Here is a 13,207-nt window from a genome sequence, read left to right as displayed (position 1 = left end):
GGTCACTTTTGTAGTATGGTATCAAACATCCTAAACGCCGTAGCTGTGCAAACTCCACGGGTCCCGAAACCGTGACCTCAAGGTTGGAGATAAGATCCTCATTCAGCTATGTAGCTCCCTCTATGGCATTGTTCATTCATCGTCATCGTTTCTGATGCAAACGTTTACTCCTCAGGAACTAGGTTTTGTTAGCACGAGCCATCTCCGCAAGTACCTTTAAAAACTTACTCTCAATCTCGCCGGCCTTGATGTCGTCCGAGATGTCCTTGGGGCTGCGGCCATCGACCTTGCAGCCAGTGCTGAAAGCAGTTCCGAGAATCTCAAGGACGGTACCCTTGAGGTCCTTGGCCATCGACTTGAACCTCATGGTGCGGGCAATGCTGATGATCTCATCGAGAGGAATGCTCTTGGTGTGCTTGATGTTCTTCTCCTTCTTGCGGTCGCGAGGAGGCTCCTTGAGCGCCTTGATGACGAGCGAAGAGGCCGAGGGAACGACGGAGACGGCGGCTTGACGGTTTTGGATGGTCAACTTGACAGTGACACGGAGACCCTTCCAGTCACCAGTGGCCTTGGCGATATCTTCACCGACCTCTACAGACTAATTAGCCATCTATCCGAGCGTCTTCTTCGAGGATTCAAAACGTACTCTTTGGCGACAGACCAAGAGGACCGATCTTGGGGGCGAGCGCGGATGAAGCACCGACTTCACCACCAGTCGCACGGAGGTGAATAACCTTCACCTCGGAGGGATCGATCTTGGGAGCTTTGGAAATGTAAGCGCATGGCGTTTCAGGTGAGCCTGGCTGTTGAAGAAGTCGAATTTTCTGAGTACTACAGATACACCCGTCGGGCGCTCTAGCCACTCAGGAAATCCGCCTCTCTTCGTAGCCGACCAGAAGGATGATACTCACGCATGGCTAGTGCTTGAGGTAGTCAATCGGTTCTGGTTGTAAAGAGTGACTGCCGTTGGTCGTGTCGTCGAAAGTTCGTGAGAGGAATTCCGCCAGCCTCGGTGGGGGAGGATATTGCTATCGCGGATAGAAGCGAGTCTTGGCGGCGCCTTGCCTGATTGGTATTGGCACCTTGCCCCCAGATCATTCGCGATCGTCACAAGTACTAGTTACTCATAATAGAGACAGATATAGCAAATTTGCGATGATTTGATCTTGCCCAAGATATCTGATTTTCTGCGCGAGATGACAGCCCTGACTCTACCTACGTAGCCTCAAACGCGCAGTTCATCGAATGCGCAAACCAAAGCAGCCATGTCATCATTTTATGTTCAAAGATTACAGTAGTCAATCGTTTCCATATGCATCACTACAGTTATTTGTGACTTACAAGCAGCGTACACGTACCAAGCAGGCGATAATGTGCATTGCATAGCCGACAACAATGCGCCAGCGCAAACGTGATGCATCTGAATGTTCTAGCAAGCAAGCAATCCACTACAATAGTCAGATCATTCCTCCTCCCTCATCTCTTTACATTCTCCCTACCATACTTTCCTTATTCTAGTACTCAACCCCAAAACAACACATTAGCCATCTCAACATGGGTCTCCAACAACATTACGACCATCTACGTAGATGCTGCGAGAAAGCACAGCGTCCAACTACTCAAGCAGATGCATCTGTATGTTTCATCTCACAGACAACGGTTTTCTCTAACAGTTCTAAAAGTCTATCAACGATACCATGAGAAGTGAGGAGAATCAGGCGGCGTCTATGGAGAAGCACGACACTCCCAAAGGCGATGCCATAGCCGAAAACATATCCAGCAGCAGACTCCCCGCCGCTTCTGGGCCTGTATCCGATACAGTGAATTCAAACTGGATACTTCCACCCTCTGAGATACATGACGGCCGGCTGTACCGAAGAGTTGGATAGGTTTCTGGCAGAGCAGGACTTAGGAGTGTGGCCGAAATGCGGGGTTTCGTTATCTATTTAAGTCTACCAATATGTGGCGAATCTACTCTTTTGGACTTTAGTCGGAGTACTCTAATGTTCTAGTGTAAAGTTAGAAATCTTATTTAATGTATTTACCTTACTATCTTAGTTATTAAGTTTCCCTCTCCTTAATTTTATATACTCTAGTACCTTTTCTAAAGCCTTAAACTACTTAAGTCTTTAATGTTATTTACTCTTAACTTGGTTTTTATCAGTACTTTTATAGCTTACTCTCTCTCTTTATCTCTTTATCTCTATCTCTTCTCCCTCTGTTGATACGGCTAAGGTATCGGAATCACCTTCGTTGCAACGAGTTGAAATGATTGTGATTGTTCTTGTTGTTCTATGGAGGTGGAGGGAGGTCGGCAGTAAGGCAGCAGCTAGAGCTCGGACCACACGGCTTAGTCAGCCGTGTAATCCAAGCTCGTGCATGCAGCAACCAGCTGCCTTATCTACCGCAGGTTCGATTCCCAACACTGACTATCTTTTCTTTTTGTGCCGGGAGATCAGATCCGTCCCCAAATCCTCCAAATCTGTAATAATATCCTGCTGCCGAAATGTAGCTAGTTGCCTATCTCGGCTAGCGCTATACGCCTTCCTGTATGCCCTTATGTCCTCCTCTTGTGTCCTTCGTTATCGCGCACACGTGCCCGTTGACTACTTGGTGCCTTCAAGGTTGCTGAGCTCGGTGCTCTCGGTCGTGGGCTTGGTGTTGCGATCACGGTTGACCCACCCTTGCACTCGGAGGTTGAGCTCGTTAGAGTTGATGAGGTTCTCTATCGCGGCGTTGCAACCTGCCTTTGTCATAGAGTCTGCTGGGTTGTCGCGACCGTCGATCCATCTGATATCCATGAGTTCGCTGCGCTCGTAGGCTTCGCGCATTGCCATGATGTCAATCATAAGGCGTTTCTCCTTGGTGGTGCCGAGCTTGACAAGGCAATCGTATAGCGATCGCGAGTCGGTGCATACCACGATGGGGACCTTAGGTAAGTTGAGTCGTTCCATGACCATATCAATGGTGCCGCCGATCGCGACTGCGATATCTACGCCGTGCGCCATCGCGTAGATCTCGGAGGCGAGGACGCTCCTGGTGATCCGCTTGCATTTGACTGAGGACCAGTGGACGATGTTGCCACGTATCCCGAAGTTTGTGTCGCTTGAGGTAACTTCATTGCCGAGTACGATGACGAATCCCATCTGGGAGCTCATATCCTTGTTGTTGGCAAAGGACGCGTCGACTAGGGTAAACAGCTTGAGGTTGCGTATGTCCAGAGGTACGTAGGTCAACCCATGGCAGAGGTTCTTCTTTTGCCATTCGATGCGTTTGTTTAACTTGGATATTTCTTCTTTTGTAGGCTCACTCGCTTGCGCAGCAGCGGCGAGGTCGAAGCTTGCTTCGGGTTGACAGATTGTCGCGATGTAAGCGCCACGTGCGCGTTGTTGAATGTACGTCTTCTTGTCAGTTGCGATCTCCAGTTTCTCACCTTGTTTCTTTTGGCGTAGTGTGATCACGCCGTCTGTTGTGAGACTAACGACGCACCCGTTAAAGTCGATAGGGTTGTTAGTAGTAAGAAACTGCTTCTCTTTGGCGCTGAAGCGCAGCTCCTTGCTCTCCTTATTGGCAAACACGTCATCGGACAGACCGAGCGTGTCATCAGTTTGCATGCCGACAATACCAAAGCCTAACGCCGTTGGCTTGGTGATTAAGAGGCACGGGTCATAGGTTGATGTTTCCATCCCGAGTGTCGTGGTATGGTGTTTGAAGTAGGTTGACCACCAGTACGCTCCTGCCTCGGCGATGCCGTACAGCGGCTTCACGACCACCATGATGGTGCCTTTGGGGTAGACATTGCGGAGTTGCGTGGGAAGATCCGCGATGATCGTGCGCTGGAGATGGTCATCGGCTTGCGTGTACGCCTGCGTGATATCTCGAAGCCATAGCGTCATGCCCATTTGAAGCAGTGAGGGTGCAAGCGCGATAATAATGCGCTGACTGGCGCGCTGGATCGTCGGGCTTTGTGTGAGCACAATCCGTTTTCCATCATCGGCATAACCCTGAACAACGAGGCGCGATTTCTCGTACGGCTTAGTGGTAGTTTTGCCTTTGACCTCGTTGACAATCCGTGACTTAAAGACGCGGATGCCACCATGGCGCTGAGGGTCATACTCCTCGAAGCGGAACACTCCGCGAGTGATCAGCGCGTCAATCTCTGCCTTGGTGGATAGTTCGAATGGTTCGCCTAGGGTTGTGATCTTGCCAGTGGCACGCAGCTTCTTGGACAGCACTAAGTCGTCCTCCTCGCGTTGCGTGAGGTTGACGTCGTTGGTCTCGATGGGAGCTGGTTTTGGCTTGTTTTTGGAGCCTTTGGGGCGACCGCGCTTTCGTGGAGGTGGAACTTCTGTCTCTGGGATAAACTCGTCATCGTCCGCATCCCCGCAATTGTCGTTGTCGTCGTCGTCGCGCGGGATAACGGTGGAGTTGTTGCGGTGGTATGGCTGCACCGATGTGACTCGAAATGTCGCCTGCCTGCCGTCGACGTCGACAATCGCGGCGGTTAGGTCGTCGTTCATGGCGATGAGGGTATGGGGACCAGTCCAACCGCGGTTCTCGCGCCAAACCTTTACGCTGCTCTGGATCGGGAGCTGAAGCGTTTCAATGACGTTCGGTCCGTTGCGTGTCGCAAGTGCGTCGTTCACCTGGCGTTTTGCTTTGATCTTGCGGACCTCCGCCATCGCGTTCTTTATCGCTTTCGCGCGCGCGCTGATGGATGGTGATGGCGGCGATGTCTTGGATAGGCGGGGGTAGGTGCCAAAGACGAGGAGAGTAGGCACAAGGCCATCTGGACCAGCAGTGTCGTTGACGGCTTTCACAGCCATCTGGAGGAGGTGTTCAGATGACGTGTCGCTGTCTATGTCGGCGGAGATGACTTCGAAGGCACGGCGGATGGCCGCATGGTACCGCTCCACCTTGCCGATGGAGTTATGCGCCTCGACAGGCACCTCGTCAACCTCGATGGCCATTGTCTTTGCATTGTTGACAAACTCCTCGCTCGCAAAGTTCTTGCCAGCGTCGGTGGCTATGACATCAGGCGGACCAACGTACATATCGATCCACATGGCGCGGAGTGTGTCCCATGTTGTGCTTGCTTTCATGTCGGTGAGAAAGCGCGCTGCTTGGAAGGCAGTTGCTTCGTCAATAGCATGAAGTACTGGCCTCTGATTAATGTACATCACGTCGACGATAAGTCGATAGTTGAAGTTGATATCGTCGCGGAGGGTAAACCGAAATCGTCCTGGCGCCTTGCCAGTAATCTGACATTGGTGACAGAACTTGTTGATCTTTTCGATGGTCGCCGCATCGACTTCGTCATAACCTGCTCTCGCGAGGACCTTGTAGAGTCGTCCCGCAGCTGGATGACCAAAGCGCCGATGGAGTTGCGCAAGCTCTACCTCGGTGAGGTAGTGCGTCGCGGTCTCTTGGTCGTCGAGCAGGAGCCATGGGTGTCCCCATTTGCGCACAATGGGGTACTCCCGTGACTCGTGTACAAGCACGTTGTCAACATTGTTGAGGTAGATCCCGTGGCGGTCCATGTCTGCAAGGCACAGCAAGAAAGGCGTGTTGGTCGGCATCACCGCAAAAAGTATAACGCCGAGCGGGGTTTTGACCTTCACCTCGCCAAGTGAGAGACACTCTGGGTTATCTCCAAATCGAATTCGGTGGCGACCTGCCGTGGACTCATTGATCGTGGCCGATGGCTGGAGGCGTTGCAGTGCCATGACCTGGGTCTTTCCTGCAGTGGAGACTCCGGCCGCGCCGGTGTCGGGCATGATGCCTTGGAAACAGTGAGCACCATATCGGTGATCGAAGGTGAACATGTGGGGTGCCTCCTTTGCAGTCTCCGACGCGTATGGGTCGATCCCAGTGATCGCGTGGGTCGCCGCGGCGTCGTTGAGGTTGATGGTGAGCGCTTGCCCGTTGATGGTTCCGCAAGCAGCGGTGTTGAATTGTTCATGTTGGAAGTACGCATCGAGGTCATCAACGCGGTTGCCGTCGTCGTCCTCTGCCTCGTCATGAAGCTCGATGCCTTCGAATCCGGCGAGGAACACGTCGTAGTCGTCATCGAGATCGTGGTTTTGGACATAAGTCTTGAAGCGTTGGTGCGACTCATTGCGCTCCTCGTGTGAATGTCGCGTTGACCAGCATCCTTGTTTGCCGCACACATAGCACTTTTTATCGTGCGAGCGGCGGGGAGGGTATCGCGGTCGTGACAGCGTCGGTCCGCGGTTGAAGCGACCGGTGCCATAGCCTCGGGGTCTGTCGCGAGGTTCGTCGTTTCGGTTGTATCGTCGGTTTGTGTAGAAGATGTCATCGTCTGTCTGTTCATTGTCATAGTTGAACTGCGTTCGAGCATGCGGGTGACAGCGTTGCCAGTTACCGACGGCGTTGCGGAGCTCTGAAGCGACTGCTTCAAAGGTCGACGCAGGTCGGATCAGGACTGCGCTGCAGGCTTCGACACCCTGGCATGCTGACACAAGTTGTCCGGTGAGGCTTGACTCGCTGAGTCCATTCTGCTGAGCCATCGCTTGGTACAGCTTGTGGAGCTTGTCGATGAGCAAGTCAAGGCATTGCGCAATTGTCTTGTCAGGATTACTTGCGATGACGTCCTTTAGCATAATGGTGCGCCATTCGTTCAAGAACAACTGGTAGTTCTCGGTAGTGTGGAAGTAGGCGCCCAGTTTCGCGATGATGTCTTCGTATCCAAGGTCAAGTGGAGCGATAGATTGGTAGTAGTAAGTTGACGCTTTGCCAGTAAGCATAGTGGAGATGGCTAGCTTGTAGCGGTCAGTTTGGCCAGGTTGAATGCCGACTTTGGCGCAAAGCTCTCGAAAGATGACCAGTTTGTGACTGAGCACGTCATACTTGTCACCACTGAACTTATCGTTGTTATTGTACAGCTTCGCGAGGTTTGTGAGTGCTGTCACGTTGAGTTGAGCTGGCGACGGTGAGTACTGTGCTTGTGGGTATCCTGTTGGTGGCTGCGGAGGGTTAGGGTAACTGTAGTTGCTGTTTGTGAGCTGTCGACACTTGAAACCGTCGACGAGTCGCATAAGCTCAAGCTCGTCGTCAGGCCATATCGGGCACGACGAGAGATGGAGGAGGTTGTACAGTTGCGTTATTACTGTGTCACGACTGTTGATCTGGATGTAAATCCCTCGGTGTCGGAGCAATTCCTTGACTGCTTTCCGGAGCCGCACGTCGACCGCACTTATGATATCTTGAGTCCAATCCTCGAAGGACTTTTGGAACTCCTGGAGGATGAAGAGGTCGAACTGTCCATCGTCTTCAACTTGGACGACCCAATCGAGGACGACAGTGTTCAGTTTGTCGGTGTTTATGACTGTGTCGGTCGGGTCGAGTTCCGCGTTGACATACTCACTCTTGTGCATCTCGGAGTACCACGATCGGTACTTGACGCTCTTGTATGGTGCCATGGTGCTGAAGTCAGTCGATTGTTTGCTGTTAGTTGCAGGCGTTGTCAGTTGTTTTTGTGCGTGGTTGACGCAGATCTTTTCGTTCAAGATCTCCTTCAGAACTGTCGGCGAAAGCGCTACCTTGATAGGTAGTCTCTGCGGGCGGTGCTGTACTTCGCACTCCTTGCTACTGTGAGGTAGGAGGAGTCGCTTCTTGGCCAAGACTACACAGCAAAAGAGCTGATGGGTCTCCTTGTCAGATATCTAGCCGATCTGTGGTGTAGCAACCACTGATCAGTGTTGATACGGCTAAGGTATCGGAATCACCTTCGTTGCAACGAGTTGAAATGATTGTGATTGTTCTTGTTGTTCTATGGAGGTGGAGGGAGGTCGGCAGTAAGGCAGCAGCTAGAGCTCGGACCACACGGCTTAGTCAGCCGTGTAATCCAAGCTCGTGCATGCAGCAACCAGCTGCCTTATCTACCGCAGGTTCGATTCCCAACACTGACTATCTTTTCTTTTTGTGCCGGGAGATCAGATCCGTCCCCAAATCCTCCAAATCTGTAATAATATCCTGCTGCCGAAATGTAGCTAGTTGCCTATCTCGGCTAGCGCTATACGCCTTCCTGTATGCCCTTATGTCCTCCTCTTGTGTCCTTCGTTATCGCGCACACGTGCCCGTTGACTACTTGGTGCCTTCAAGGTTGCTGAGCTCGGTGCTCTCGGTCGTGGGCTTGGTGTTGCGATCACGGTTGACCCACCCTTGCACTCGGAGGTTGAGCTCGTTAGAGTTGATGAGGTTCTCTATCGCGGCGTTGCAACCTGCCTTTGTCATAGAGTCTGCTGGGTTGTCGCGACCGTCGATCCATCTGATATCCATGAGTTCGCTGCGCTCGTAGGCTTCGCGCATTGCCATGATGTCAATCATAAGGCGTTTCTCCTTGGTGGTGCCGAGCTTGACAAGGCAATCGTATAGCGATCGCGAGTCGGTGCATACCACGATGGGGACCTTAGGTAAGTTGAGTCGTTCCATGACCATATCAATGGTGCCGCCGATCGCGACTGCGATATCTACGCCGTGCGCCATCGCGTAGATCTCGGAGGCGAGGACGCTCCTGGTGATCCGCTTGCATTTGACTGAGGACCAGTGGACGATGTTGCCACGTATCCCGAAGTTTGTGTCGCTTGAGGTAACTTCATTGCCGAGTACGATGACGAATCCCATCTGGGAGCTCATATCCTTGTTGTTGGCAAAGGACGCGTCGACTAGGGTAAACAGCTTGAGGTTGCGTATGTCCAGAGGTACGTAGGTCAACCCATGGCAGAGGTTCTTCTTTTGCCATTCGATGCGTTTGTTTAACTTGGATATTTCTTCTTTTGTAGGCTCACTCGCTTGCGCAGCAGCGGCGAGGTCGAAGCTTGCTTCGGGTTGACAGATTGTCGCGATGTAAGCGCCACGTGCGCGTTGTTGAATGTACGTCTTCTTGTCAGTTGCGATCTCCAGTTTCTCACCTTGTTTCTTTTGGCGTAGTGTGATCACGCCGTCTGTTGTGAGACTAACGACGCACCCGTTAAAGTCGATAGGGTTGTTAGTAGTAAGAAACTGCTTCTCTTTGGCGCTGAAGCGCAGCTCCTTGCTCTCCTTATTGGCAAACACGTCATCGGACAGACCGAGCGTGTCATCAGTTTGCATGCCGACAATACCAAAGCCTAACGCCGTTGGCTTGGTGATTAAGAGGCACGGGTCATAGGTTGATGTTTCCATCCCGAGTGTCGTGGTATGGTGTTTGAAGTAGGTTGACCACCAGTACGCTCCTGCCTCGGCGATGCCGTACAGCGGCTTCACGACCACCATGATGGTGCCTTTGGGGTAGACATTGCGGAGTTGCGTGGGAAGATCCGCGATGATCGTGCGCTGGAGATGGTCATCGGCTTGCGTGTACGCCTGCGTGATATCTCGAAGCCATAGCGTCATGCCCATTTGAAGCAGTGAGGGTGCAAGCGCGATAATAATGCGCTGACTGGCGCGCTGGATCGTCGGGCTTTGTGTGAGCACAATCCGTTTTCCATCATCGGCATAACCCTGAACAACGAGGCGCGATTTCTCGTACGGCTTAGTGGTAGTTTTGCCTTTGACCTCGTTGACAATCCGTGACTTAAAGACGCGGATGCCACCATGGCGCTGAGGGTCATACTCCTCGAAGCGGAACACTCCGCGAGTGATCAGCGCGTCAATCTCTGCCTTGGTGGATAGTTCGAATGGTTCGCCTAGGGTTGTGATCTTGCCAGTGGCACGCAGCTTCTTGGACAGCACTAAGTCGTCCTCCTCGCGTTGCGTGAGGTTGACGTCGTTGGTCTCGATGGGAGCTGGTTTTGGCTTGTTTTTGGAGCCTTTGGGGCGACCGCGCTTTCGTGGAGGTGGAACTTCTGTCTCTGGGATAAACTCGTCATCGTCCGCATCCCCGCAATTGTCGTTGTCGTCGTCGTCGCGCGGGATAACGGTGGAGTTGTTGCGGTGGTATGGCTGCACCGATGTGACTCGAAATGTCGCCTGCCTGCCGTCGACGTCGACAATCGCGGCGGTTAGGTCGTCGTTCATGGCGATGAGGGTATGGGGACCAGTCCAACCGCGGTTCTCGCGCCAAACCTTTACGCTGCTCTGGATCGGGAGCTGAAGCGTTTCAATGACGTTCGGTCCGTTGCGTGTCGCAAGTGCGTCGTTCACCTGGCGTTTTGCTTTGATCTTGCGGACCTCCGCCATCGCGTTCTTTATCGCTTTCGCGCGCGCGCTGATGGATGGTGATGGCGGCGATGTCTTGGATAGGCGGGGGTAGGTGCCAAAGACGAGGAGAGTAGGCACAAGGCCATCTGGACCAGCAGTGTCGTTGACGGCTTTCACAGCCATCTGGAGGAGGTGTTCAGATGACGTGTCGCTGTCTATGTCGGCGGAGATGACTTCGAAGGCACGGCGGATGGCCGCATGGTACCGCTCCACCTTGCCGATGGAGTTATGCGCCTCGACAGGCACCTCGTCAACCTCGATGGCCATTGTCTTTGCATTGTTGACAAACTCCTCGCTCGCAAAGTTCTTGCCAGCGTCGGTGGCTATGACATCAGGCGGACCAACGTACATATCGATCCACATGGCGCGGAGTGTGTCCCATGTTGTGCTTGCTTTCATGTCGGTGAGAAAGCGCGCTGCTTGGAAGGCAGTTGCTTCGTCAATAGCATGAAGTACTGGCCTCTGATTAATGTACATCACGTCGACGATAAGTCGATAGTTGAAGTTGATATCGTCGCGGAGGGTAAACCGAAATCGTCCTGGCGCCTTGCCAGTAATCTGACATTGGTGACAGAACTTGTTGATCTTTTCGATGGTCGCCGCATCGACTTCGTCATAACCTGCTCTCGCGAGGACCTTGTAGAGTCGTCCCGCAGCTGGATGACCAAAGCGCCGATGGAGTTGCGCAAGCTCTACCTCGGTGAGGTAGTGCGTCGCGGTCTCTTGGTCGTCGAGCAGGAGCCATGGGTGTCCCCATTTGCGCACAATGGGGTACTCCCGTGACTCGTGTACAAGCACGTTGTCAACATTGTTGAGGTAGATCCCGTGGCGGTCCATGTCTGCAAGGCACAGCAAGAAAGGCGTGTTGGTCGGCATCACCGCAAAAAGTATAACGCCGAGCGGGGTTTTGACCTTCACCTCGCCAAGTGAGAGACACTCTGGGTTATCTCCAAATCGAATTCGGTGGCGACCTGCCGTGGACTCATTGATCGTGGCCGATGGCTGGAGGCGTTGCAGTGCCATGACCTGGGTCTTTCCTGCAGTGGAGACTCCGGCCGCGCCGGTGTCGGGCATGATGCCTTGGAAACAGTGAGCACCATATCGGTGATCGAAGGTGAACATGTGGGGTGCCTCCTTTGCAGTCTCCGACGCGTATGGGTCGATTCCAGTGATCGCGTGGGTCGCCGCGGCGTCGTTGAGGTTGATGGTGAGCGCTTGCCCGTTGATGGTTCCGCAAGCAGCGGTGTTGAATTGTTCATGTTGGAAGTACGCATCGAGGTCATCAACGCGGTTGCCGTCGTCGTCCTCTGCCTCGTCATGAAGCTCGATGCCTTCGAATCCGGCGAGGAACACGTCGTAGTCGTCATCGAGATCGTGGTTTTGGACATAAGTCTTGAAGCGTTGGTGCGACTCATTGCGCTCCTCGTGTGAATGTCGCGTTGACCAGCATCCTTGTTTGCCGCACACATAGCACTTTTTATCGTGCGAGCGGCGGGGAGGGTATCGCGGTCGTGACAGCGTCGGTCCGCGGTTGAAGCGACCGGTGCCATAGCCTCGGGGTCTGTCGCGAGGTTCGTCGTTTCGGTTGTATCGTCGGTTTGTGTAGAAGATGTCATCGTCTGTCTGTTCATTGTCATAGTTGAACTGCGTTCGAGCATGCGGGTGACAGCGTTGCCAGTTACCGACGGCGTTGCGGAGCTCTGAAGCGACTGCTTCAAAGGTCGACGCAGGTCGGATCAGGACTGCGCTGCAGGCTTCGACACCCTGGCATGCTGACACAAGTTGTCCGGTGAGGCTTGACTCGCTGAGTCCATTCTGCTGAGCCATCGCTTGGTACAGCTTGTGGAGCTTGTCGATGAGCAAGTCAAGGCATTGCGCAATTGTCTTGTCAGGATTACTTGCGATGACGTCCTTTAGCATAATGGTGCGCCATTCGTTCAAGAACAACTGGTAGTTCTCGGTAGTGTGGAAGTAGGCGCCCAGTTTCGCGATGATGTCTTCGTATCCAAGGTCAAGTGGAGCGATAGATTGGTAGTAGTAAGTTGACGCTTTGCCAGTAAGCATAGTGGAGATGGCTAGCTTGTAGCGGTCAGTTTGGCCAGGTTGAATGCCGACTTTGGCGCAAAGCTCTCGAAAGATGACCAGTTTGTGACTGAGCACGTCATACTTGTCACCACTGAACTTATCGTTGTTATTGTACAGCTTCGCGAGGTTTGTGAGTGCTGTCACGTTGAGTTGAGCTGGCGACGGTGAGTACTGTGCTTGTGGGTATCCTGTTGGTGGCTGCGGAGGGTTAGGGTAACTGTAGTTGCTGTTTGTGAGCTGTCGACACTTGAAACCGTCGACGAGTCGCATAAGCTCAAGCTCGTCGTCAGGCCATATCGGGCACGACGAGAGATGGAGGAGGTTGTACAGTTGCGTTATTACTGTGTCACGACTGTTGATCTGGATGTAAATCCCTCGGTGTCGGAGCAATTCCTTGACTGCTTTCCGGAGCCGCACGTCGACCGCACTTATGATATCTTGAGTCCAATCCTCGAAGGACTTTTGGAACTCCTGGAGGATGAAGAGGTCGAACTGTCCATCGTCTTCAACTTGGACGACCCAATCGAGGACGACAGTGTTCAGTTTGTCGGTGTTTATGACTGTGTCGGTCGGGTCGAGTTCCGCGTTGACATACTCACTCTTGTGCATCTCGGAGTACCACGATCGGTACTTGACGCTCTTGTATGGTGCCATGGTGCTGAAGTCAGTCGATTGTTTGCTGTTAGTTGCAGGCGTTGTCAGTTGTTTTTGTGCGTGGTTGACGCAGATCTTTTCGTTCAAGATCTCCTTCAGAACTGTCGGCGAAAGCGCTACCTTGATAGGTAGTCTCTGCGGGCGGTGCTGTACTTCGCACTCCTTGCTACTGTGAGGTAGGAGGAGTCGCTTCTTGGCCAAGACTACACAGCAAAAGAGCTGATGGGTCTCCTTGTCAGATATCTAGCCGATCTGTGGTGTAGCA

General features: G+C 52.9%; 6 protein-coding genes across 6 annotated transcripts; 1 reads left to right on the top strand and 5 right to left on the bottom strand.

Moving 5' to 3' along the window:
• Positions 1–164: 164 nt before the first annotated feature.
• PtrM4_047300 (60S ribosomal protein uL11) lies at positions 165–915 on the bottom strand (the record flags this gene model as incomplete). Its single annotated transcript, XM_001936562.2, has 4 exons — positions 165–178; positions 229–591; positions 647–763; positions 912–915. The coding sequence occupies 4 exons, from the start codon at positions 913–915 to the stop codon at positions 165–167; spliced, it is 498 nt and encodes a 165-aa protein (XP_001936597.1).
• Positions 916–1,554: 639 nt separating this feature from the next.
• Positions 1,555–1,889, top strand: PtrM4_047290 (uncharacterized protein; the record flags this gene model as incomplete). The annotated part of the gene is made up of 2 exons (XM_066104723.1): positions 1,555–1,635; positions 1,683–1,889. 2 exons carry the CDS (start codon positions 1,555–1,557, stop codon positions 1,887–1,889), a joined length of 288 nt encoding a protein of 95 aa, XP_065959287.1.
• A 717-nt stretch (positions 1,890–2,606) lies between these two features.
• PtrM4_047280 (uncharacterized protein) lies at positions 2,607–3,902 on the bottom strand (the record flags this gene model as incomplete). The annotated part of the gene is made up of 1 exon (XM_066104722.1): positions 2,607–3,902. The coding sequence occupies one exon, from the start codon at positions 3,900–3,902 to the stop codon at positions 2,607–2,609; it is 1,296 nt and encodes a 431-aa protein (XP_065959286.1).
• A 700-nt stretch (positions 3,903–4,602) lies between these two features.
• Positions 4,603–7,442, bottom strand: PtrM4_047270 (uncharacterized protein; the record flags this gene model as incomplete). Its single annotated transcript, XM_066104721.1, has 2 exons — positions 4,603–4,736; positions 4,796–7,442. 2 exons carry the CDS (start codon positions 7,440–7,442, stop codon positions 4,603–4,605), a joined length of 2,781 nt encoding a protein of 926 aa, XP_065959285.1.
• A 664-nt stretch (positions 7,443–8,106) lies between these two features.
• PtrM4_047260 (uncharacterized protein) lies at positions 8,107–9,402 on the bottom strand (the record flags this gene model as incomplete). The annotated part of the gene is made up of 1 exon (XM_066104720.1): positions 8,107–9,402. One exon carries the CDS (start codon positions 9,400–9,402, stop codon positions 8,107–8,109), a length of 1,296 nt encoding a protein of 431 aa, XP_065959284.1.
• A 700-nt stretch (positions 9,403–10,102) lies between these two features.
• On the bottom strand, positions 10,103–12,942 carry PtrM4_047250 (uncharacterized protein; the record flags this gene model as incomplete). Its single annotated transcript, XM_066104719.1, has 2 exons — positions 10,103–10,236; positions 10,296–12,942. The coding sequence occupies 2 exons, from the start codon at positions 12,940–12,942 to the stop codon at positions 10,103–10,105; spliced, it is 2,781 nt and encodes a 926-aa protein (XP_065959283.1).
• Positions 12,943–13,207: the final 265 nt, after the last annotated feature.

The sequence above is a fragment of the Pyrenophora tritici-repentis genome, chromosome 10 (genome assembly GCF_003171515.1).
Source record: "Pyrenophora tritici-repentis strain M4 chromosome 10, whole genome shotgun sequence".
NCBI lineage: Eukaryota > Fungi > Ascomycota > Dothideomycetes > Pleosporales > Pleosporaceae > Pyrenophora > Pyrenophora tritici-repentis.
The sequence above is the reverse complement of the archived record's forward strand: the minus strand, read 5'-3'. Positions and strand labels throughout refer to the sequence as shown.